This window comes from Pteropus alecto, unplaced genomic scaffold, assembly GCF_000325575.1.
Source record: "Pteropus alecto unplaced genomic scaffold, ASM32557v1 scaffold98, whole genome shotgun sequence".
Taxonomy (NCBI): domain Eukaryota; kingdom Metazoa; phylum Chordata; class Mammalia; order Chiroptera; family Pteropodidae; genus Pteropus; species Pteropus alecto.
In genome coordinates, this window is record NW_006443570.1 from 8,758,310 (window position 1) to 8,783,712 (window position 25,403).

General features: G+C 37.3%; 1 protein-coding gene across 7 annotated transcripts in view; it reads left to right on the forward strand.

Annotated features, from left to right (window-relative positions):
* STXBP4 (syntaxin binding protein 4) overlaps positions 1–25,403 on the forward strand; it is a 221,613-nt gene that overhangs the window by 121,075 nt on the left and 75,135 nt on the right. For 3 of the 7 annotated variants that reach the window (XM_006924850.3, XM_015599228.2, XM_015599226.2), the window contains one exon: positions 10,338–15,619. The exons of 2 other annotated variants lie outside the window; for them this stretch is intronic. In XM_006924850.3, the coding sequence (XP_006924912.1) occupies positions 10,338–10,452 (115 nt within the window). In that variant the 3' untranslated portion in view covers positions 10,453–15,619. Of the gene's footprint in view, positions 1–10,337; positions 15,620–22,285; positions 22,450–25,403 lie in introns of those variants that run through there. 2 more of the 7 variants (XR_001518050.2, XM_025041774.1) reach the window with 2 other exon arrangements.

The following is a 25,403-nucleotide window of genomic DNA, read 5'->3' on the forward strand; positions in this document are numbered from 1 at the left end:
TAGGGAATAAATTTATCAAATGAACAAATACTACCATTGCCAATTTGGAGAAGCAATTGGTGAGAAAAAACTATATGGGCTTAGTGTTAGACAGACCTGTATTCTAATGTTTGCACCACCACTTTTGAATGTGGCCTTGGTTTAATTGAAATTATTTCAGATGTCTGTATTTCCCGTTCTCATCCAAAAGCAAGGATAGTGACTTGTATCTCTCAGGATTATTTTGAGAATTAAATTAAATAAGGAGTGTAAAACCCTGGCAAAATACCTGGTACATGATGAATGATTAACAGATGTTCATTCCCCCTCCCTTCCTTCTTTTATATACTATTGCTATTTGCCAATGAAGGAGTTTTAAATGACAACATTTGCACAGCTGCAAATAGAACCAGTAGCCAAAACCTACACTTATGCCACTTTCCAGTTTGTCAGAAGCCCTGTGAGGAGCAGAGAGGTTGCATTGCTCAGGAGCCTGAGACAGCTTGCTCTGGTTTTCCTATAAATATCTAGGAAGGGACGTAGCAATATGAAGCGCTGTGTGAGCAACTGTCATCTAAAGGCAAGGCCAGCCAGCTGGCTGAGGTTATTCAGAATGGCAAAGCCCACTGAAATGAATAAAACATCCAGATCTAGATAGCCATCAGCAAACTCTTTTCTTCTCCCACTTAACCAGTGACAGGTGTAACTGAGGCATGAAGCATGTTTTTTAGTATTTCATTGGGGTAATATAAGCAAATCTTCTGGGACTGTGTAAAGTACTTTGGAAATTCACCTTTCTGAGGTTATGCTTTTATTTAGCCAGATGTGGAATTCTGTCTGCCTCCATGACCCTTTATTTAAATTTATCAGCAAATACTAATTTTTTTTTTTTTCAAACACTTCCCTATATTAGTCTGCTAAGGCTGCCATAGCAAAATACCATAGACTGGTTGTCTCAGACAAGAAGTTTATTTTCTCACAGTTCCAAAGGCTAGAAGTCCAAGATCAAGATGTCATCAAGATTGGTTTCTGGTAAGACATCTCATCCTGGGATATATAGACAGCTACCTTCTTACTGTGTCCTCACATGGCCTCTTCTCTCTGTGTTCATGGAAAGAGAAAGATCTCTGGTGTCTCTTCCACTTCCTACAAAGACAGCAGTAGCCCTCTTACCCCGCTTACCTCCCCAAAGACCCTATCTCCAAATATAGCCATATTAGAGTTAGGGCTTCAACATATGAATTGAAGGGGGTGGGGGCACAATTCAGTCCTTAACAGTTGTTTCTCCCTTAAATTACTTTCCATAAGAGCTCTAGCACTTTCCTTTTCTTTATCCAACAATCTTCATTATAATGTAACATACAATCTTTCTTCCTATATATTTACCAAGTTTTAGGCAAATTGCAAGAATTAGTCCAAACCAGGGTGTTTTCTCTTAGGCCCTAGTCTTTAGTGGAAGAAGCAGCTGAGGGAAAGGGGAAGTGTGGTAAACAGAATAATGGCTTCCCAACGATGTCCACATGCTAATCCCCAGAACCTTTGAATGTGTCAGGTTATGTGATAAAGGGGCATAAAGGTTACAGATAGAATTAGTGTTGCTAATCAACTGACTTTAAAATAGAGAGATTATTCTCGATTATGCAGGTGGATCTAATTACATGAGTCCTTAACAGTGGAAGAGGGAGACAGAAGAGAAAGAGGTGTGGCTGAGGAAGCAGGGTCGGAAATATGCTATGTTGCTGGCTTTGAAGATTGGGGCCGCAAGCCATAGAATGTGGGTGGCCTTTAAGCTGAAAAAGCAAGGAGACAGATTCTAGAGGCTCCAGAAAGGAATGTAGCCTTGCCAATATCACTTTAGCCCAATGAGATCCAAGTTGAACTTCTGAGCTACAGAACTATAAGCCAGTATAAAAGTGTTGTTTCAAGCCACTATATTTGTGATAATTTGCTACGACACCAATAGAAAACTAATACAGGGAGTTGGAGGTGGAAAGGAGAGGGTAATGAATATGGTGGACTTAGAATATGTCAGGCATGGAATTAAGAGTTTATATATGTTATCTCTCAGTGCACTATTGAGACAGGTTAGGAAACTGAGACTCAGAGTTTAAGTAACTTTCCCAGAGACACAGGTAACCAAGTTAGTACATGAGCAATCTGGAATTTCAAACCAGGTCTGCATAGTCTGTAGAAAGAATAGTCAGTTCTGACTAAAGAATAGTCACCCTGGTCTGCTTGTAACCCTAGCTCTGCTACTGTGTGAGGATAGGATACTTGAACTTGCTCAGCCTACGTTTCTTCAGTTGTAAAAATCGTAGAGAAAAATAAGGTTCATGAGATTTGTCTGAAAAGCAAATTGAGAAATCGATATCAAAGAACATTGTAAAGTACAAAATGTGTGTCCAGTGTAGTCTTCTCCAGCTGCCACCTCAACATACATACCAAATGAATGACCTAGGATATTGAAGGGGCCAGAGATCGTCCTGGGTCACACCTGGACTTTGTTACTTAGCATCTGCAGTATTATGAAAATTTCCATCCCTCTGCCAGGTGGTGGGTACCTAGAAATGTGGCTTTGGCTGCATTCTGAATCATTCGAGAGGCTGAAAATTCCAGTGTAGTAAAATCGCCTCAGTGAGAGGGAATGAGCAGTAGGATGAGTGTTTAGCCAAACCACCTACCATCGTGTTTGTTGTCGGTAGCACTTTATACACTAATAGCTAACACAAGATTTGTTTTGCTAACACTAGTAATTATTTGATGTAAATAATTATAACTTAAAGCCTGGGATTTGAATAAGTGTTTAGCAAATAAACTCTAGTCAAAATTGTTTGAATTATCAAAATGATTCAGTTATTACCTACTATCAAATGTGTGACTAGACCTTTTCAAGTTACTTGGATATGAGAATATTGGTGAAGAGGGCTAGTAGTCCTGGTTATTTGGTGACTTATTTAGACTAGTTGAATAAATCAAACTTTTTTCCTGATAAAATTACTTTCTGTACATATATATCTGAATCATTTACTGATCATCAATTATAAATAATTAAATTATTATAGATTACAAAGTTACCACTTTTGAGCATTTTATACTCAGTAGTATAGCAATAGTAATATATCAGTGGAACGTCTAATGGTTCCATGCATCAAACATTTATTGACCCCCACTTTCTGTGAGCCTGACATTGGGGCTATAAAGATGAGTAGGACATTTTCCTGCATTCCAGAAGCTAACAGCCTAGTGGGCAAAGCTAAACATATTAAGAATTCATTGCCACATGATGTGAATAGTATAAGACTGCTGTGGAAGCAGGCTTCGCACAAGTACTTTTTATTCATACGTAATCAAATTTTTATGAATTTTGCGGCAAGTGCTTTAAAAATGCTGTAGATATATAATCTGATCATTGAATTAATCAGTCAACATGTCTTTATTTCGTCTTGTAAAATTAAAGACCCCTTTTTAGGTGGTCATTTAATCCATCCCAGGACTTCCATACCATTGTTGTTGTAATCAACAGAGCCTCCGAGAAGAGTGTAATATAATGGTTAAATTCTCAGAGGCCAGATTTGGATCCACATCCTGGCCCTAATACTTACTAGTTTTATGACCTGGAGTGAGCTATTTTATCTCTCTTAGTATTAATTTCCTTATATATAAAATGAGGACTGTAAGTATAACTCTTTTCCTTCTTTAAAATATGCTGAAGTTCTAAAAGACAATTAAATCCATTTATTCAGAAGTCCAAGGTGGCACCATTGGAAACAATCAGTATATAAAATTCATGGGAGAACTATAAAAGTTGATGGCATGTTTGGTTTTTATCCCATAAGTTTTTACTGTAATTGAAGGTTTCTGTGTAAGAGCACTCACTATCAAGTGGCTTTTGCACTTATCCATCAATAATACTGATAAAATACCTCATCAAGAAACCCTGAGAGTCCCTTCTGGCTTTGTGATTTTTAGGATATTCAATTCTCTAATATAATATACATGTTTATATTTTTATATCTGCAGTGTAGTCGGTTTAACTTTGGTAGAAAAATAATATTAGAATAATTATAAAATTAGTTGAAATTTTATGTTTCAAATAATTTTGGTTCTTTTTAAGATTTCAAGTTTGAGTAATTAAGAAAAATACATTTAGTCAGATATTTATTAAACTCATTTTATTGGGTAAATTTAGTAAGCCATGTAACTTGTATTATAATTCTTACTATTTTAGTAATAACATTAAAAATTAAAGCGGTTTTTGTATTTCATGCACTTCTACTCAAAAGTGAGAAGTTAATGTGGAACCTTTGGCAGTGATCATGCCAAACTTGATTCTAATTAAATTTAGCTTCATTAATCTACATTCTGACAGTCTTTTGATTATTAACATATATTTAAAGTAGCATGAAATATATATTTATTGTCTGTATTCTGTATTTTAGAAAGAACAACCACTTTGGTTTGTAAAAGTTGTACATGTACTTCCTGGGAAAGTAGTAGTCTCGGCTTCATCTTGAAATACTCTCTTCTTTCTTGACAGTGTTTTAGAGTGACACTATCTGCTGTGACAAATTGCCACCTTTCAGTGTCTTAATGCTCACCAGTCAATGCAGGAATTCCTGTTTGATGGATGGTTTATTTTTCCTTTGGGTGGTGATTTTGAGACCTCAGCACCTTCTAGCTCATAGTTCTACCATTCCCATTCTCAGTGTCCTCTATATTCAGTTAGTGGATGAGGACTAAGAGTAGAAAAGGCTCTCTAGCTTCTTAAATAGCCCTGGCCCACAAGACACAAACATCAATCGTCTCGCCTTCCATCAGTGGGAATTTGTCACATGCTCACATAAGGATGTAGTTAGTGGGAGCTGGGAAATGTAGTCTCTGCCTGGGCAGATGCCTCTAGTTCTACGGTGTGGTAACAATATACCAACTACAAAATTCTACTTAATTGTTTGTTAGTATCTAATAGTACAGTGTATAGATACCAGTGTCAGTAGGACATGTTCTCTGAGTTCTCTATTTTTTTATGCTATCATGATCAAAAGTAGCATCAATTTTTTAAGTTACCCAGAGCTATAATCTGTGACTAGAAGAGAATTTCTTTTGTTGAAAAATTAATTGCATCAGCTTTGAACCTGGAATGTTTTGGCTCTATACAAAATTACCAGCAATCTAAGCCTCTGTATGTTCTTTGAAAAACTATAATTAATATTTCCAAATTTTTTTCAGGAATTTTCTTTTCAGTGTTCTAGTTTTGCAAGTCTAATGACATAGCATTTTTTTAATTTTATTTTTTAATTACAGTTAACATTAAATATTTTATATTAGTTTCATAGCAATTTCTATATTATGAATAAGTAGTATTTTACTATAGCTTTAGAGTCTTATAATATAATTTGATATCTGAGATCTAAAGATGTTTTTTACAGCCATGCCCCGCATAATGACATTTTGGTCAGTGATGAACCACGAATATGACGGCGGCGCCATAAGATTATAATGGAGCTGAAAAATTCCTATCACCTAGTGATATCATAGCCACTGCAGTGTTGTAGCATAACATATTCCTCCTGTGTTTGCGGTGATGCTGGTGTAAAAATATGTTATTGGTTTATGTATTTACTACCCTATGCTTTTTGTCATTATGTTAGTGTTTACTCTTTCCATTTATATTTAAAAAAAAAAAAAAAAAAAGTTTTGCTGTAAAACTCTGCGTCGTGTTACTCCGGCAGCAGGCTCATCCGTCTCACGTTTACCACGTTTTTGGATTACATCATGTTCTCTTGATCTTGTGTTGTTCTGTACAGTAGCATGCTGTATAGGCTTGTAGCCCAGGAGCGATAGACTATATCATGTAGCCAAGGTGAGCAGTAGGCTATACCATCTAGGTGTGTGTAAGTGCACTCTATGATGTTCACGCAATGACAAAATCACCTAACAGTGACTTTCTCAGAATTTATCCCCGTCATTAAGCAGTGCACGACTGATTGGATTTTTAAAATTGCAAAAGATATCTGATGTATTTTTTTTGTAAAAAGTACCATAAATATATAATAAAAATAAAATTTGTTTTCAAAACTGTAAAAGATTTGTATGGGATTCTGCTAGTATTCGATCCAAGCCTCACTTGATTTCCAAATGCCTTACTACAAAATGCTCATAGTGTTATTAGAAATATTCATTTTGACTTTAGGAGTATATTTCCAAAATTATGTAAGAAGGGGGAAGCTTTGTATATCAGTGGGGACAAACTGCCTGTAATTTTCTCTTACACACATTTGGAATGGATACTTCGTATTACTAATCTGTAGTCATTCTCATAATCAGTACCTGAAAAGATTACATGCTGCCTCATGGCTTGGTGACTTTTTATAATTTTATTGACATGATTCACTTGATGTTCTTACCTTCTAATTTATTTTCAATTGGGATTATTTTTTTTAAGTATAAATCTTTTATTGTCATTACTACTTGTAGTTTATGGACAATTGTAAAATTTTCCAGTGTTTTCAAGTTACTGGTGCCAGAAACAGATTAAATTAACATATATTTTCTTATTTGTTCTTGTTTTCTGGTTCATATGAATGTTATATGCATAAGATTACATGCCCACCCTCCAAAAAAAGGATATTGGAAGTTAATTACTTTGGCTCATTATTCTACAGCATTATCTTAAACATGATCAAATAATACTTTGAATCCTGCTAAATTTACAATACTATACAAATAGTGCTATCTACAATGAAAGATTAACAAAAAGACCTCTTTCATCATCACAGATGGTTATAAGAATGAATTTTTACAAAACTGGACCACTTTTTTATCTTTATACCACTATTCTCTTAACCTGCTATCCTATATTTTTATTTTGAAAGAAAGCATTGTGCATGCTAGGAGGTAAGAAACATAAGGAGAGTAATTATAATGAAATTTAAATAATTCGCTTACTGTTTTTTTGCCAATAAAATAAAACATGTTCTCTTAGGTTTTTTATTTAAAAAGCTCTAAAATATGTCTTTCAGTTTACTGTTATAAAAGAAAAAAACTCAACACTGTCATCTTTCCAAATCAAATATTAATGTTTCCCAATAACAGATTTGGCAGTTATTCAGAGGCGAGTAGTATTATGCTTTTTAGATATTCAGATAGCTAAATATTTAGATATTCAAATCTCAACTGCTGTTGATTGTTCCCCAAGTCAGGTCAGATGCAGTCTCTGCAGGAACATTTGCCAGAGGTAGTATGTTCAAAAATGGAAGATTTTTATGTTTCATAGTCAGCCTCACTTATTTTCAAGACCTCTAAATTTTTCATACTAAGTTGCAGCATCTCACTTTATGAACTATGGGGTCTTTATTAATTAAACAGAATCAACAAGGCTGATTTATTCTCTTTCTCAGTTGAATTCCAAGCACACAAATCAGAGAGGAAATATTTCTAATACTAGAATGTTCTCCAACTCAGTAAATCTGGGATTATCTCATCATACTGATTATGTCAAAGCTCTTCGGTTACAGTGCTCACTATCACATAAAATCAAATAGTATACAGACAAATGCCCCATTCTAGCATCATAAGAACAATTCCAAGTTTCTCTTACAAAAATCTGAAAGCCCTAATTATCAATAAAGCTAGCCATGATCATTTATTGAATATATACTCATTGCCAGGCACTTTACATTCATCACCTGAGTTTTAGAAGCATTGGCTCTGGATGTTTTTCCAAAAGACCAGAAGTGAAACATGGACTTGAACTATAGAACACTATTCCCCTGTTGCTTAAGTTTGATTTTTTTCTAGTCAGTAGCTGTTGTAATTGCATGTTTGGTATTTAGGATTTTTTTTAAATGTACAGAAAAGCATATTGTGAACATAAGATTAATTAATTAATAATTTATGGTATTATATTTGTATTTGGAGTAAGATCAGATATTGACTTGTTGCTTAAAAGTGCTTAATGAAAGTTATTGGCAAGGATGACTTTCTGGTGGAACTTTCTAATATTCATTGTTCAGAATCTATAACTACATATTTTTCTTAGACAATTTGCTTTTGATTATTTTAAATGATCAGTTTAATGGAATATTCACATATGGGCAATTATAATATTTCAAGCATGAGAATATTATTTTTTTAAAGTCAAAGAGGAAAGCATGCACTTATCCTTCAGGTAATTATTCCTGTTTTTCTTCCTTTCCACCCTCCCCAATTAGGGAACATTGTAGAGGAGAGAGTATTTGTAATAATTTAAAGTCTCTTTTGGAATAACATTGTAAATGTGCTGATAAACATTAAAGTATATATACCAAAATTTTAAAATTAGAAAAACTGTCTCATCAGGCTTTTACCTTTTTAGTTTTAAACATGTATTTTGTATAAAATAATGTGTCCTCATTTCACCTTGCAGTAGCATTTTAGCCCACTTATGTTATACTCATTAGTATTTATTTAAAACCACTTTCAATTTAGGCAGCTTTCCAGCTTTATAAAGGCCTTGAAATGAAGTTAACCTGTGCAGAGACAAATGCTTTAGTAGGTTTAGCCTCCATAATTAGAAATTCCATTAAATTGTTGTAGAGATAATAGTAACATGGATTACTGTGAAGAGAATAATGATTCTTTGTACCACTTAACTGCACTCTGAGCTTCTAAAACTATGAAGATGTCTGAAGTCCGGGCCTTACCACCTTCACCTTGATTCTTACCTAATGGTGAAACTATCAGTGATCTTCTTCCATAGAAAGATGCATTTTTAATACTTAAACAGAGAAGTGGAACAATTTGTATAAAAGGGTATGGACAGAATTTAAGAGTATAGGATTGGAAACCAACCAAATCCAATAATGACAGTGAAAGCAACCATTTGTACTAAGTCCAACATTTCAGTTATTGTCATCAACAGCCAATAAAGCAAGTGCAATTTTGTGATAATTCCCAAATTGTGCTCTGCAGAACACTAGCCCTATGTGAGTGCTGATAGGGACATGTTAGTTTGAGGAATATCACATACTCTTGGAGAGTCATAGAACACAGTAGTATATTTAAGGCTCTGGGAAATACTACAGTAAAGAAACCTACTTAACTATGTTAAACCTAGTGTATCTCAGACTTTGACCGTAGAATTCCCTCTTCACATAACATTTATTTAAAACCCTTGGAATACACTTTGAAAAATGTTACCCTGTAGTGTAGGAGATACTTTCATTCAGATCCTCAATCTTATTTGATTCTCATAAGTGCCAGTCCTCAAAAGAACTGCTGTAAGATATGATGCTGCTTCTGAGGTTGAATTTGAATAGGTTGGGGCAGGACAAACTGTGCTAGGATGGATGAGGTCAGTGGGGTCAATCAAGGCTAGAAAGAATGTCCAAGGAGAAGAAACAAATCATCCTAATTTCAGAAGCTGCCTGTCCAAACTCAGGAGCCAGGCAGATAGTGGTGGGTTTATCAGATTCATCTGTCTGAAGGCTGGGAGTTGGGTACCAGGTCTGAGAAACAAGCTTTGTGATGTTTCACCACTACCTGAGCATGCCCTGTATCTCGTGTTTGTCCATACCTCTGTTTGTGTTCTTCCCTGAAATGTCTAGTCATTTGTTTTGAGAACATGTTAGGTACCATAAATCCAGCATAGTTACTGCCCTTAAGGAGCTTTATATGTAGTAAGAAGACCTAAAAATAATAGGTATTTATAATATAACATAATTAGAGATAAGACCATGAGCACAGATTGGAAGAATCTAGAGGAAGATCTGGTTCTTTACAATTAGTATGAGTTAACTAGATTAACAATGTGGGAAGAAGATAGTAGCAGAGAAAAAAGTACTGTTGAAGCAGGTTAAAAAAAAAAAAAAAACAAGGTATATTTTACTGTAGAGTATGTATTTGATCGAGAAAACATTGGTTTGCACTGAATTTTTAGCAAGTGAGCAACAGTATCTGATTTGTCATTAGAAAGATCTCTTGACTGGAGTGGAGCCTGAATTAGAAAAGAGCTAGAACAGAGGCAGAGAGACAAGCAATTTCAGTGACCCAGGCTATAGCATTGAAAAAGGAGAGGAAGGAGGAGATTCCAGAGATGTTACAGCAAGACAGTCACAGGACTTGCTGACTGAACGGATGTCAGGTAAGGAAAAGAGAGGAATCAAAGATGAAGAATTCTCTTGCACTTCTTTTTACCAAAGAAGAAAAAATGAAATGTTTTTTGTTGAACTTTAAAACATGTCTAAAACTTATTGAAACAATTGGATCCAGTTCCAGTTGCTTACTGCCATAGGGCAGAAAATGTCACTAGGATCGTACTTGCATGGATGGGTAGAAGGACAGTCTTCCAGATTGTAATTGCATTCCTTGTTCTCCTCAAGTCACGTAACACAGACTACATCCTGGATCCATCCTGTGATGAGTGCACTGAACCTGTCTTGCTCAGAGGAGAATGAAGAGGATTGCTCCAGAGAACTTCCTGACCAGAAGAGTTAATAGTTTTCTGTAGGAGGTTGAGCGCCATGGTCTTCTAGCATCTCAGTCCACGCAGATGACTCTGAGACTCAATGGTCTAAAATAGGAGTAAAACATACTATTTATTGAAGTTGTGAAAATGGAGACTCTGGATTTAGCCTATTTTTGTAAAACTTTTTGATATAACTGTATACATTTATTCACGAGGTCAGTTGCCACTATAGTAGTTCTTTAAGAATAATCTAGTCATATTTTTTTGAAATCATATGTAACTAGTTTTTTGTATTATGTATACTTTTTCATATGTAATTAGATATTTGTAATTTTATATACAATTCTTTATAGTGTATCTGATATAATGATTTTTATAACTAAGACTTACGTTGGAAAATTATATGAACATAGTGAAACACTTCATTTATTTGATAATTCACCAACCTTTTATATTTGTATGATAGGAAAGTGATTTAAGAAAGCTGTTGGTGTTTTTTAAAGAACACAGTTAGACAGCTATCTCACAGGCTACTGAATACAGTCTGCATTTTTATGGGGCTTTCTAATTTACATAATGCTTTTCAGACCCTGTTTTATTTAAACCATATAACACGCCTGTGAGGCACATCCAGTGGGTAATTTCTATTCTTGTTTTTCAGTTAGGGAAATAGTGGTTCAGAGAAATGAGGCGCCTTGTCCTGGAGCCGAAACCCATACCTAAATCTTCTGATTCCACGCCCAGGCCTCTTTCCACTGCACCCTGCTGTCCCAGCAGAGGGAGGTTACAGCCCAGCACGCAGGGCACCGTGGTTCTGTTGATGCAGCTGAGCTCCACAGCTGTGCACTACGGTGGCCGCAGAGATTCAGAAGGCACCTTGAGTTAAACATGACCCCCACATAACCCCACTGTTCTCCTATAAACCCAACCCCCTTCTTCACCCCAAACCCTCCCCAGGTAAGAGCATGGTTTTGTGAATTTTCAACGGGCTTCTTGCAGCTGCTCGCATTCTCCCGAAGTAAAAGGGTTGGCTCACATCAGGGAATCTCCCTGCTTAGGTTGCCCTTGCCAGAAGGAGCAGTTGAGGAGAGGTGATGAGAAGAGGGGCACCCAGACTCTCCTCTGTTATTAAAGGAGAGACATCCTTGGACTCTTCTGCTGTGAGTCCAAGGCTGGCCTCATTATTGCTGATATCACCCTTCAAATTAATTATACTTTTGATCTTATTTTATTTTACAGTAAGGATGTTACTAGACAGTTTCTTTCAGTAATAAGCCATTGACTTGGAGTGCTAAAGATTTTCTCTCAGTTTAATGATTAAAGCCTGGAGCTAAGAAATGGGAGGGTGGAATGGGGAGAACATCATTTTAAATGTCCTGGGCGTTAGGTACCAACTGAATAATAAAAAGGCACTTATTCTTATCCAAAGTTTTATTTTTAGGTAATATACTTAGAAAGTAAGAGTCATTCATCAGAATCCCTGTTCCAAAACCATACCTGGTAACATTGGGAAGCCATTGTTTGTCACTCTGGCCTATTCTTTTCTCTCTCCCGGCCCATCACTAATATTCCTCCTTCTTCTTATCCTCCTCTCCTCTTCCCTCCCTTCTCTTGCTCTCCTTCTCTCCCCACCTCTGAAGTACAAATAGGAAAACAACACAGAACTTTGAGGAACCTTGGGGATCATCAGATTCAGTGATTTACAAACATTTTCTGCTGAAAAAGACTCATTTTTCAAATGACTTCTTATGCAGAATCCCAATATATATTAACAGATTTAAATATATATATATATTGCTGCTCTGCTTGAAACAAGGCCTGGAGCCCAATGAAAGCAGCCCCCAGCACTGCTGTGCAAACCTGGGCTCCTCAGGATGTCGAGTAAGAATCATCAGTCCTAATTGTTTATACAGTGAGACAGTTAGTGGCCAGGGCAAGATTAGACCTAGATCCTAAGTCTCCTGGTCTATTAAATTTCATATGGCATATAATATAGATGTCTCTCATAAATATATGTATACATTGTGTTCATCCATACATTTCTGACGATATGTAGGATTTATAATTTATGTCTTGAATTAAATAGCAAGGTCACATCAGACTGGTAGTCACCCATTAGCCCCGAGAAAAGTTTCAGAATGGCTGGAGAAGACTTGTGTTTCACCTGACAGCTCGTTGAATATTAGGAAGCTTTAACAAGACAAGTTTTAAGAGAAGCCCCTGAGGGAGCTCCTTCCTTGTATCCCCCAGAGGTGAGATTCTCAAACACCTGAAGTTACTTTTATAAGTTCGTATGTATAATTGTGAAAGTACAGACTTTTCGTTGTTGCCAAATTAATGGTATGAAATTTCCTTCCCCATTCTGAGAGTGTTTTTCTCATTTGTTTCTAGTGAGGAAACACGGAGGAGATGTGACTAGAGTCACTTGAGATCAAGGTCCTCGGGCACACATTTCACTGACAGACACCTCATATGTTAACTTTGCTGTTTTGTGCCACTTTACTCTCTGCTTCTGTCAAATACCTAATGAAAAAGGCCTATAAAAATTGTAATATTTATTAAGCATTTTGCGCCATACATTATGATTAGCAGTTTACGTATGTTATTTCATTATCGTCTTAAAACAACCCATGAGGCAGGAATTATAATTACCTTATTTTGTGAAGGAGAAACTTAGGTTTAGAGAGAGTTGCTAATCTTTGCTTTACAGTCACACAGCACCTACATGTAGAAGCTGGGTTTAAGGCAGGTCCCACAGAGCCAGTTTTGTGCAGAGCTTAGATTTCATTGTGTGTGATTCTAAGGGCGGAGCTGGGATCTGCGGGTTAATTTTACAAAGAGGCAGGTTCCGGTGCAGTGAAATAAGGAACTTTCTGGTAGTTAGTGCTCAGGAAGAATTTCCCTGAGGAGAATGTGGAAGCCCTGTTCCAGGTGGCGTTCAGTCAATCTGAACTCCTTGCTATAGGAATGTTGCTGAGGATGTTCAGCGTCTGAATTGGCTGGAACCATTTGAGCAGTCTCTGAAATCCTTTCCTCTTTATGCTTCTGTGGCCTCTAAACCAACAGATAAATGCCCTAAGAGATGCTCAAAGAAATATATGGTGGGGACTCATTAAGAATTTTTTTCCATTGCAGAACAAACCCCAAGTTATTATTTGGTGAGTTGACGTTTACATAGCTAATCTTTCTTTAATATAAATCAACCCTATCAACATGGTCACTGTAAACTCTTCTCCATTGACCTACTGACTCCAATTTTAGGGTTAGAACAATGTTCTCAGTGTTCTATTGTCCTTCCATCTTATACTAAAGAGCAACCAGGTTTTGCCATCTTTATTCATTCTCAGAATATTTCCTGAGCACCAACAGTGAGCCAAGGAAGCGCTGTGTTCGGCACTATGGTGAAGTCAGCCAATTAGCTTGCCACTTCCTGGGTTCTGCTTATTGTTGGTAGAGAGTAGAAAGCTCCTCAGGTGGCCAGAATTGAGCAGCTCCTCTTAAATTTTTGAACTTTAAAAACATCTATTTCTATTTAAAAAAATCAAGTAGTATAGCATTGAAAAAAGTAAAAAAAGAAAAAGAAAAAAAAAATAGCCCATCTCAGTTTCCAGAGATAGCTAATATTAATCACTAATATTTGATGAGAATTTTCACTTTAAGGAAGTCATACTATTAAGCAGCTTTCTTTTGACTTAATTTACCGTGGTCATTATTATTTTTATGTGAATACATAGGTTAATGTTTTATTTCAAATGTCTGGATAAAATACTACCCAAATAACTCATAATTTCTGTAGCCAGCAATCTGTCTATGGACACTTAGGCCGTTCGAAGTTTTCTTCTGTTACTAGCAATGTCACAGTGAAACTTCTTATATTTAAATTTTTATATTCATTAAATCCTTTTCCTCATATACCTGTCTTGTGCCAACATGTCTATAGTGGGAATACATTCATGACGGTAAATTGCTATGTCAAAGATATGCTCATTCTAATTTTGGAAGGTATTCATAAATTTTCCTCCGTAAAAATAGAACCAATTTACATTACCACCAATAGTATATAACAGCCTCTTTTCTTTATATTACAGGACTTGTTTTGGTCCTAAGACTGCCAATAATGTTTCCAGTTGTTTTTGTCTTCGGAAAAGTAACCTTCTTTCATCATTGCCTAAGGACCTGAACTTTTTCATTATTAGGTTTCAGTTAATTGTCCTGCAGCAGCAGAGACTGACTCGCTGTGTAGAGAGGAGTCTGGCGGTGATGAATTCACTGTCAAACACATTGGTGCTCTCAGCTTTTTACCTGAAAATATTGACCTTTCCTACTTTATGTATAACTGTGATGAGGACCAACTTTTAAGTGATAGCCCTTGGAAAAGTACAAGGCACAATGCAAACTGACCTACAAGTTTTTTGAGCCTCAGTTTCCCCATCTGTATAAGGAGGATAGTAATACCCTGTCTCTTTCCAAATCAGTTCAATTCAGCAACCATTTCCTGAGCACCTGCTAAATGCCAGCCAGACAAGATGCAAGGCTGTGAAGTGACCACACTAAGTGGTACTGGTTCCCAAATCAAGAAGCTCATAATCTAAAACCTTTTTCCTTTCTTTTCTTTCTTTTTTGTTTTCTTTTCTTGCAAAAATCTTTTATTTTTTCCTGAAAGGAGTAAGAAGTTAGGGGTTTGTTTAGTAAGAACCCCTTGAAGAGAGGCCCTTTATCACTCTCTGAAACTTAAATAATTCCAAAATAATATTAACAACACCCCTCGACTAGAAATGAAAAGAAACATACTGTATGAAGGACCTCTCCAATAATAAATGCAAAGCAGCTGTAAAAATATAGAGTCAAATGATACTTTCATAAAATGTTTTCAAAATTAGAAAATATTATTCTTTAGGGGGAAACGGGACATTTTTATTTTCTCTGCTAAGTACAATGCAATTTTTTCAAGGGTCAGCAAACCTGAATTTTACAATTTATAGAACAGAAAGAACTGAGCTAACTTTAAAACTCTACTAAAACTGATGTACTCTACTACGTATAATTTTGGAGATGATGAAAAGAACTTTAAACAGACTATGCCTATGGAGCTTAACTTTAGAAATAAAATACCCAAGATGTTTTAACCACAGCTATCCACATATAGTTTCATTGTACCTGCATGATGATTATGTAAATATTAAATGCAATTCTGTATTTGCCTTCTTCACTTGAGTTTTTTACATTTGACTACTTTGGTTAACTTTTTATTTGAGTTTTACTCTTGAAGTGGGGCATCTGAGGGAAAGTGCAGTCATATTAATAGCTTGGACCCCCCCCCCCATTCCCATTCCCTCACCACCAAATTCCTTTTTATCACTGCCCTGTTTATTTCCTTTACATTATTTATCAATTTGTAATAATATTTTGTTTATCTTATTAATAATAGGAGTGATAATAGGAGTAAATTCCATGGAGGCAGGGATTTCTCTGTCTTGTTCACTATTGTATCTGCAGGACCTAGCACAGTGCCTGTCACATCGTAGGTGTTCAATGCATACTTGCCCAGTTGAAGGCGTAATGTTCTGTCCATAGCTAAGACTTAGTATCCAGCTTAACTCTCATGCCTTTGTATTCATTTATTCATTTTAAACACTTACCAAGTACTGCTAGATGCCCGACACTTTGCTAAGTACCAGGGAAGCAATGCAAAACAGACTTTGTGATCCTAGCCACAATGTCATTATATTTTACACAAAAGACTTTTAACATAAATCAACCAAAGCTTTTCCATTTATTTCTTTCTCCCCGTTTTTATCCCATATTTAAACTTCTAGGCCATTAAATGTTCATTGCTTCAAGAAAAGAGGTGTGACAGCAGAAAGAGGAATACATCCTCTCTGAGTTTCAAAAATCTGGCTCCTTAGGGAACTGGAAAGAATGCATGATTTAGATCAAAGATTTGAGAGCCCACATAATGAGGAAGAACAAGGCTTTCCTACTCCCTGTCTGGAAAATAATTCCCCTGACTGGAAAAGAAGAGAGACAAAAATCTTAATGGGCTTCAGAGAGAGGGTCGTAGGCCACAGCTCCTGGAGCCACCTTCCTGGCAGCAGCAAAATCCCAGTTATATTTGTTAGTTCTGAGAGCAGTAGAGACACATTCTTCATTGTACCCTAGGATGGAAATGATTGTGTGGTATGTCTAGGGAGATGGGCCTTGGACAGCTTCAGTGATCCTCCAGCCCAATGTGCAAATTAGAAAATGACATCGATTTCCATGAGCCCAAAAGAACTGTAGGAGTAGCAGGAAGACCCTCTGGTCTCGAGTGAGGATTTTTTTTTAATTGGATCCCCATGTCTTCTTATTGAAACTCAGTTTGGACAGTGACATCAGACCCTCCAAACCCAGAGTGACTTTGTACTAGATGAGCATCCCAGAGTTCAGCAGTGACTGCATTAGTGTTGGTCTGGATCATTTATTCCCTACTCCTGATGTTTCCTTCCTCATGGAGGGAGCTGCTTTAGACTAACACTTCTGGCCTCTGGACTCCCAGTGACTTACATGTTCTGTTTCTAGAACATTTCTTAAATACATTCCCTTTTCTCTGTTCCGTGCAAACACTACCTACTTGTTTTTCGTATTTTTCTCATTTATATTCTGGATAATTGCACTGTAGGCAATATAACTTCCTCCCTCTCTACCACCCCTGTCCTCACCGATCTATCCACCATATTTCCATCAGAATTATCTTTCTAAAACACAAATTTGATTCTGTTGCCTTCTTGCTACTCTTCAGTAGTTCCCTAGCACTTGCCATTGTCTGACCTCTTCTGCTTTCTCTCCAGCCTCATTTTTCATCCCCAACAATCATTCAAACAGACTGTTTGTTCTTTCCATCTCAGGAACTTCTTCTGCTTCATTACATCATCAGATTTCTTCTCCTTCAAGACATCATTCTTGATTCAACTCTTCTGTGAAGATCTTGACACGCTCTCTTCCCCATGCCCAGCACTGGCTCTCTAAGATGCCACCTCTGCATTTTTTTCCTACATGCCCAGACCCTCTTCCCAACTTTGGAGTGGTGGAGCAAGAACTTCCATCCCAAAAGGTGTTGCTGACCTGTTTATCCAGAAATGCACTAGGTTACTACATATATTTGCTAATTTATTTTTATCTAGTGAGCTGGATTACTGAGTCTTAATGGCTTGAAATCTGGTTCTGTTTTCTCTTTTGTGCGTTCTCTCTTCATGTGGTAACAAAAATCTGGTTAAAGCCAACTACTAGTCTCTCCCGCTGTGTCTGTCCCACTCGACATCAGTAGCTAAGCTAGTAAATCAGGTGGAGCTGGGAGGGAAATGGGAAGATAGGCAACTGGCTCAGATAGTCTAGTTTCTTACTTGTACTGTTGCACTGGGGTGTTTTTATCCAGAACTCTGGAAGGTGAGATGGTTAACTGGGAGGAGCCACACTCCAAAATCCTACCTCAGCCTCCATCCCTGCACACCTCTTAATAAAGCCTCTCTCACACTATATTTGCATTTAATTTGGCCAAGAAAGGGAGATGTCTCTCTCCTATTAGACTTTGAGCCCCCTGTAATTCACAGTCTATGTATTATTTTTCATTTCTTGCATAAGACACGGCATAATGATATTTAATAAATGTTTACAGAATACATTTTAAAAGTGGTTCATTGTTTCCAAAAACTTTTTTAGCTCTTTCCTGCTTCTGGCAGGTTGAAACAAAGTGAATGAAAAAGAAAATGGGATAAGAGTTTACGCATGTCTACATTAACTAGTTCTACTAACACTGGAACAATATAATGAATTTTGCTGAAGAAGGAATGTATGCTATATAAGTTTGGCCATAAAACTGTGATAGCAGTGAGGTATGGTAAAGCACATACTCAAACACTGTTGATTTGCCCAAGGTTTTGAAAAAATAAAACAGAATAATTTTGGTATGGAAGGGTAGATAAAGCTTAAAAGAAAAATACAAGGCTAGTGCATTTCAAGGCAACAGCGTTCAAACTTCTGTTCTTATAGATTAATTCATCATGTTGCTGAAGAATTCATTTGGCACAAGGGAGCCGTGTATTGATTGCCACAGTACTTTGATTGAAAGTGCAGAAATTATCTCATCTATAACTAAGCCCCCTGGAATTACTTGACTGTTGCTATTTCACAATGGAGAAATTCATCTTTCATCAGCAAAATATAAAAAGGAAAAACAGGAAGACAAAACAAACGGGGTGGATAATAAAGTTACCTTGGTATATAGACAGTTCAGGTCAGGTATTTCTCTGGAATGGATTGTGAAAAGGTGTTTGTGGGTAGATCCTATCCCTATATACTGAGTAGTTTTATCATTCAGGGAAATAATCCATGCATTTAATCTAATTCCAACTTTTTATTTTTGCACGGTGATCACATGAGTTATATATAGTTTTGTGATCACCACAAAAAGAAATTTAAAAGTTTGCACCAAATTAAATGTATGGAGCACTTCTCTGAATGGTAAAAGTGCTTACTATAAGAAAAATCTGAAGGAAATGGGGTTTCTTATTCCTCCAAAGTGTGTATATGTCTGTGTGCATATGATACATATATACACACACACATACGCACATATATATATGTGTGCGTATGTGTGTGTGTATGTGTGTATATATATATGTGTGTGTGTGTGTATGTATATATATATATACATATATATATCACATACACGCAGACATGTACACAGTTTGGAGGAATAAGAAACATTTAATAGACTAAAGTCTACAAAATTTCAGATCTATGACCAAACTGGTGATTTCTTACTCATCAGTGGAACCCCTACTGTGAATCATAGAAAGTGAGAAGTCTATGCACTTATCTCAGTTTTCTTGATATTGCTAAGATTGTTCCTTGATTACATTCCTTCTGTCTCTTTGAATACCATATTCCTGATTAGTGTTTCACCAAATTTAAGACTCCATCAATTATAGGACTCACCATTATTTTATGTATCCCTAAATTTGAAAAAGACATTTAAAATATGACATAGTACTTTGAATTTTTGTCTTATGGCCCTTTAAGTAAATCTAAGAGCTTTTTGAACATATATTTTTATCAGGTGTTTATATAAAGAAAAATGAAATACAAATAAATTGTGATATTCCTAAAACTTCTATATATTTAGAATGGAACTTTTCTGAATCTCTATTTTGAATCAGAGTTGCCATCAACATTTTTCACAATAGCATTCTTTCTGCCAGCAAATGAAGCATTTCTTAAAGGAGTGCTCCACTACTGTCTCTGGGATTTTTTTCCTCTAGTCCTTGACATCTATTTTGATGCCAGCATTTTTTTTTTATCTTTCAAAAGAACTTAATAAAAAATTTTTAGACAACAATCAGGATTCATGTTCCTTTCTCAAATAGTCCTTACATACTTTACGCATTGAAAAATAGAGTAACAGTCCATTCATGCAACAGGAAAAACAACCAAGTTCATGCATGCACAGGCAAAGACAACTATATCATTATGGTTGCCCAGTCAACAGCAACTGCAAGCCATTGATTCTAAGACACATCTTGTAATACATTTAGTTCCCCTGAGATGAGTATTTGTGTGAATTAAGGAAAAAAACAGTAGGGAAATAAAGAGGAGAGGGAAAAAACAGATGAGGGTATGATGCCAAGCAAAGCCCCACGGGGGTTGGGGCAGCAGGGGGAATCAGGGTGGGGGGAAGCTCTGGAGACAGTGCAAGTGCTACCTCAGCTGTCCAAGTCAGAGCTCAGGGGGCTGTAGTATTTACACTCCTGAAACATCAGTCCTTGGTTAGGCATGGGAGGCTCGGGAGCGAGACATAAATTTCCAGGTCCTTTTAGCTCTGCGTAGGCAAAGTGGGTTCTTGCAGCCCTCCAGCAAAGAAATGCAGGGACTGAAAACACATAGGGCTGATGTTCATGAGAGCGATAGAGGGGTCCAAGAGCACTGACAGTGTCTGCTACACATTCCCATTCCAAAGACATTTAAATATGAGAAGTGTGTGTTTTAGAATTGATGAAATATGGAATTGAGGATCAAATGTCTTTGTACCTGGTTTATCCCATAGCCTCCTCAAAATTAAGTTAAAGATGAAGTGCCGTAACATGAAAACGAAATGGCCTTCATGAAAAATTATTTAATTTAATCACAATGGTTTTAAAACCTCTTTCTAAAAATCCTAATGAAAATACTTGGAAGAGATCAAGTGATTCATCCCTCCACATTTAGGGTGTTGAATGTGTAAGCTATCCAAGACAAATAACTCTGTCTTACTTGTAAGTAAATCTTTAAAGCTGTGGACAATCCATACTCCCTCAATAATCTATTCCAGTGCCTTGTTTCTTGCCAATTTCACAGAAATTGGAAACAAACCTTTCCACCTATGGTATGAGCCTTCTCTAGGATTCTTAATTACTTAATATATGTGCCTCCACTTGTGTGGTCAGATTCACTGCATTTGCTGCTTATTCAAGATTTTTTTTTCTTGCCAGAAATACTAGAGTCATCACAGATATGATATTTCCTTTTTCATTCCCTGGAGAGGACCAGGTTTGATGGCAGAGTAAAGACTGATGCCTTTACTGCTATTATGGATGTTGATTTAAATATTCCTGGGCAGTATCATTGAGTGAACCATCCTGCAAGGCACCCAAGTTTGCCATCTATATCTAGTCGTCATCAAAGATCCGGGACCTGTTTTCTCTCCATTGAAAACTTTTGTGCAGTAAAAATAGCAATAGATTGTAGCAGAGTTGTTATATCGTTGGGTTTTTCACATTAACTCTTTGCACCTAGAGCCAGGTCTGAAGTATTCTTCCTTTGGAAATAGCACCCAGTGCAGACTTTGTCCCCGAAAATGTTAGGTGAGCCTCTGAGTAATGTTTTTGCAAGAAGCACAAAATCTTAGAGTCAACATGAACTTGTAAGTTCCTCCAGTCCACCTGTCTTTCAGAGGAAAGTACCCTTTTGAAGCGTTCCTGAGCCATAGCTGTTTGAGGCTGCGCTTAGTTATTCCTATTGAGGGAGAAATTGCTAACTCCTTCAAAAAATTCTTATTTTGTCTAAAGATGATTTTTTTAAAAAAAAATCTCATCTCTTATAACATTCAGCAAAGATTTTTGATTTACCAGCAAGAGATAACCAGTGGGCTAGCCTCCTCACATGGCTTTCCTTTGCTGACCAGGCATTGCCTCCCTTCCAATGACAGGCTGGCTCGGGCCCCTTTCTCTCACGTCCCATCATGGGGTTTTATAGTCAGTCTATCTGAACGCGCATAATAAGATACACAGCGCTGTCTCCATAGAAATTGTAACTTCTCTGATTCTCTGGGTCGAACTGTGTTCCCCTTCAACATGTGTATGTTGAATCCTAACGCCCTGCACCGCAGAATGTGACCTTATTGGGAGACAGGTTCTTTGCAAACGTAATCAAGTTAAAACAAAGTCATTAGGGTAGGCCTTAATCCAATATCAGTAGTGTCCTTATAAAAAGGGGAAATTTGGAGACAGACACACAGAGAGGGAGAAGACCATGCAAAGACTGGAGTTATGTTGCCATAAGCCAAGGAACTACCTGAAGATAGGAGAGAGGTCAGGAACAGAACCTTCTCCAGTGCCTTCAGAGGGAGCATGGCCCAGCCAATGCCTCGATCTCTTGGCTCTGGCCTCCAGAACTATGTGATGATAAATTTATTGTTTAAGCCACTCAGTTTGTGGTATTTTGTTTCCACAGTCCTAGCAAACTAATATAACTCCCTAATCTAGAACTTCCTCCTTTAAATAAGAAAAACAGCAATAATTATAGTATTATGTACCCTGAGTGATTGGTATCACTGTTGGTCATTCTTTGTAGATGTGAGTTCTTGTCCTGTTGAGATCAGAAGTCAGCTCTCTTGGAGGCATGTCTCAGACTCTTCTCTTGCGGAGCGAGCTCACTAGACTGTGAGTACCATTTGATCCATCTGGTTAATAGTAAGAACAAACCTCCAAGGTGCCCATTTGTGTGATACCCAGCCCTGATGTATTAAGAGACCCCTGGTTGCACATTAGAATTACCTGGAGAGATTTTAAAACTCACAAAACCTCGCCAGATCCCTAGATGCATTAAATTTGAATCTAGGAGTAGAGCCCAGGCACCAGCATCTTAAAAGATCTCCAGGCAATTCTAGTGTGTAGCCAAGGTTGGGAATCACTGCCGTAGCCTGCCGTAGGATCCAGGTAACAAGTTTCCCAGGAAGCAGGTTGCCGGAAACAGAAGTTAAATTCTTGGGTGCGTGTATTCTTAGAGTTGCCAAATTGAAACTGCAACCTCAACAATGCTCGCAATCAGATACACACACTCCAACTGCATGGTTTTCTCTGATGAGTTATTGTACATTTTAAGACTCCCTAGATCCCATTTTTTTTTTAACGTTAATAATACCACCCACTCACATTTATATGGAATTTACACTTTAAAGTTTGCATCTCGTGGTAACCTGGTGAAGTGGTCAAGGGCAGCATTCTTTCTGATTTGCATATGAGAAAACTGAGGCTCGGATAGGTTATGTGACTTTTCCAAGTCATGTTAGGGTTACCAACTTGTCCCAATTTCTCTGGGACTTTTCCAGTTTTAAAACTGGAGATCCCAGGTCCCTGAAGCTCCCACAGTCCTGGGCAAGCCAGGTTGATTGGTCACCCTGCACTCTGCACCTACAGCAAGAGGCTGAAATGAGGACTGGAAAGCTTGTGTAAGCCAGCTCTGGCAGAGAGAAGCAAAAACTTAGGTCTAAGTCTCCAGAACCCCTGCTGGAACTCCTTCCAGTCATAGAAAGATCTTGAGGGGTTGCTAGGGCACAAATTTTAAAAAATGACTGTGTCTCCTCCCCGAGCCATGTTTGTGGTATGTCCCCTAGGACTGGGAATTCCCGGACCACCGAGCAGAAAGCCGTGTCAGCCTATATGGTCTGTTTCAATTCATTGTTGGATTGTTATAGTTTGGGTTTATTTCTTTAATATTTTTAAAATAATCATACAGAAAAATTGACTTTTTTGGGGTGAGGTGTAAAATTCTGTGAATTTTAAACATATATATAGATACATTTATTTGACATCCACCATAATGAAGATACAGGACAGTTTTACACCCCACAAGCTCCCTCCCAATATCTCCAGACAGACACACCCTTCCTCACCCCAAATCCTGGCAGTCACCTCCCTTTCTCCATAGCTATAGTATTTTTTTTTTTTTTGTCTTTTTGAGTGTGTAACCTTCTGAGACTGGATTCTTTCCCTCAGCATGATGCCTTTGAGATTCATCCAGGTTGTTGCATGTATCAATAGTTTGTTCATTTTGTCATTGATTAAGTATTCCTATTCCATTGTGTGGACATAACGCAGTTTGTTTACTCATGAACCCATTGAAAGACATTTGTGTTGTTTCCAGGTTTTGATGATTATGACTAGAGCTGCTGTATACATTTATATATTGGTAATGATTTGTTTTTCAATTGTGGTTTTAAAAAAAGAAAACATAAAATTTGTGTATTGGTTCTTGTATGAACGTTAAGTATTCACTTCTCCAGGGGAAATACCCGGAAGCAGGATTCCTTGATCATGTGATGTATTTGTTTTCTATTGCTGCCATTACAAATTACAACAAACTTAGTGTCTTAAGTAATACAGATTTATTATCTCACAGTTCAATAGGTCAGAATTCCAACATGTATCTTAGAGGGCTAAATCCAAGCTGTCAGCAGGGCTGCGTTCCTTTCTGGAGGCTCTAGGAAAGAACCCTTCATTTGCTCTTTCAGTTATCAGAATTCAGTTCCCGGCACTTGTAGAACAGACGTCCTTGTTTCTTTCCTTGGCTCGTGGCCCCCTTCTTCCACCTTCAAAGCCAGCAATGGCCAGTCAAGTCCCTTTCGCATCGCCTCTCTCTCTGCCCCTATTTCAGTGTCACATCTCTGACCCAGCCAGAAAAGATTGTCTGCTTTTAAGGACTCATGTGATTAGACTGAGCCCACCCAGATAATCCAGGATAATCTCACCATTTAGAAGTCTATACCCTTAATCACATCTGCAAAGACCTTTTGCCTTTGAAAGCGATGCTGTCACAGGATCTGGGGATTAAGGCATGAGCATCTTTGGGGGGATGTTATCCTGCCTGTCTTTTCAAGAAACTTTCAAGCTATTGTCTAGACTGGCTGGACCCTGTTACGCATTCATGAGAGTGTATGAGAGTTCCGATTGCTCCATGTTCCTGTTAACACTTGGTATTGTCAGTTATTATTTATCTTAGCCCTTCTCATAGATATGTGGTGGTATCTCATCATGGTTTAATTTCCTCTTGTGGTTAATGATGTTGAACAACATTTCATCTACTTATTTTCCATCTGTATATCCTCTTTGGTGAAATGTCTGTTCAAGTCTTTTGCCTGTTTTAAAATTGAGTTGTTTTCTTGCTACTGAGTTTTGAGAATTCTTTATATATTTTGCAGTTGTAGAGGGGTGCAACTACCATATTTTGTCAAAAATGTGATTTTTGAATATTTTCTTGTTTAAGTCCAGTTTTCCCACATTTCACCTAGATAACAGTGCATATGCATAATTTCTCCATACTTTGGTTCCTGTTGGGGTTGGCCTACACGATGATTCACCAGTTTCTAAGCCAGGGTGTTTCAGATCTGAGAATGGCTCTGCCCGCTCCTAGTTGTGGTAGTTCCCAGATATCTCTAAATCACAATTTAGCCCTTTCGTACATTACTCTTAGAGAATGCAAATTTTGCTGTATTTAAAAAAAAAAATTGTTATAAGATCACAGGATCTTAAAGGGAAACATAAATGCCTAAATTCATGGCAGCTACAACTTCTTTCACACCAATGTCCCTACAGTCCAACAAACATCATGTGGCTGTGGATGTGGCCTTCACAAGAAAACCATTATGGGAATGAAATGACAGGAAGTTAGGGCAAACTAGGAGGAATTTTGA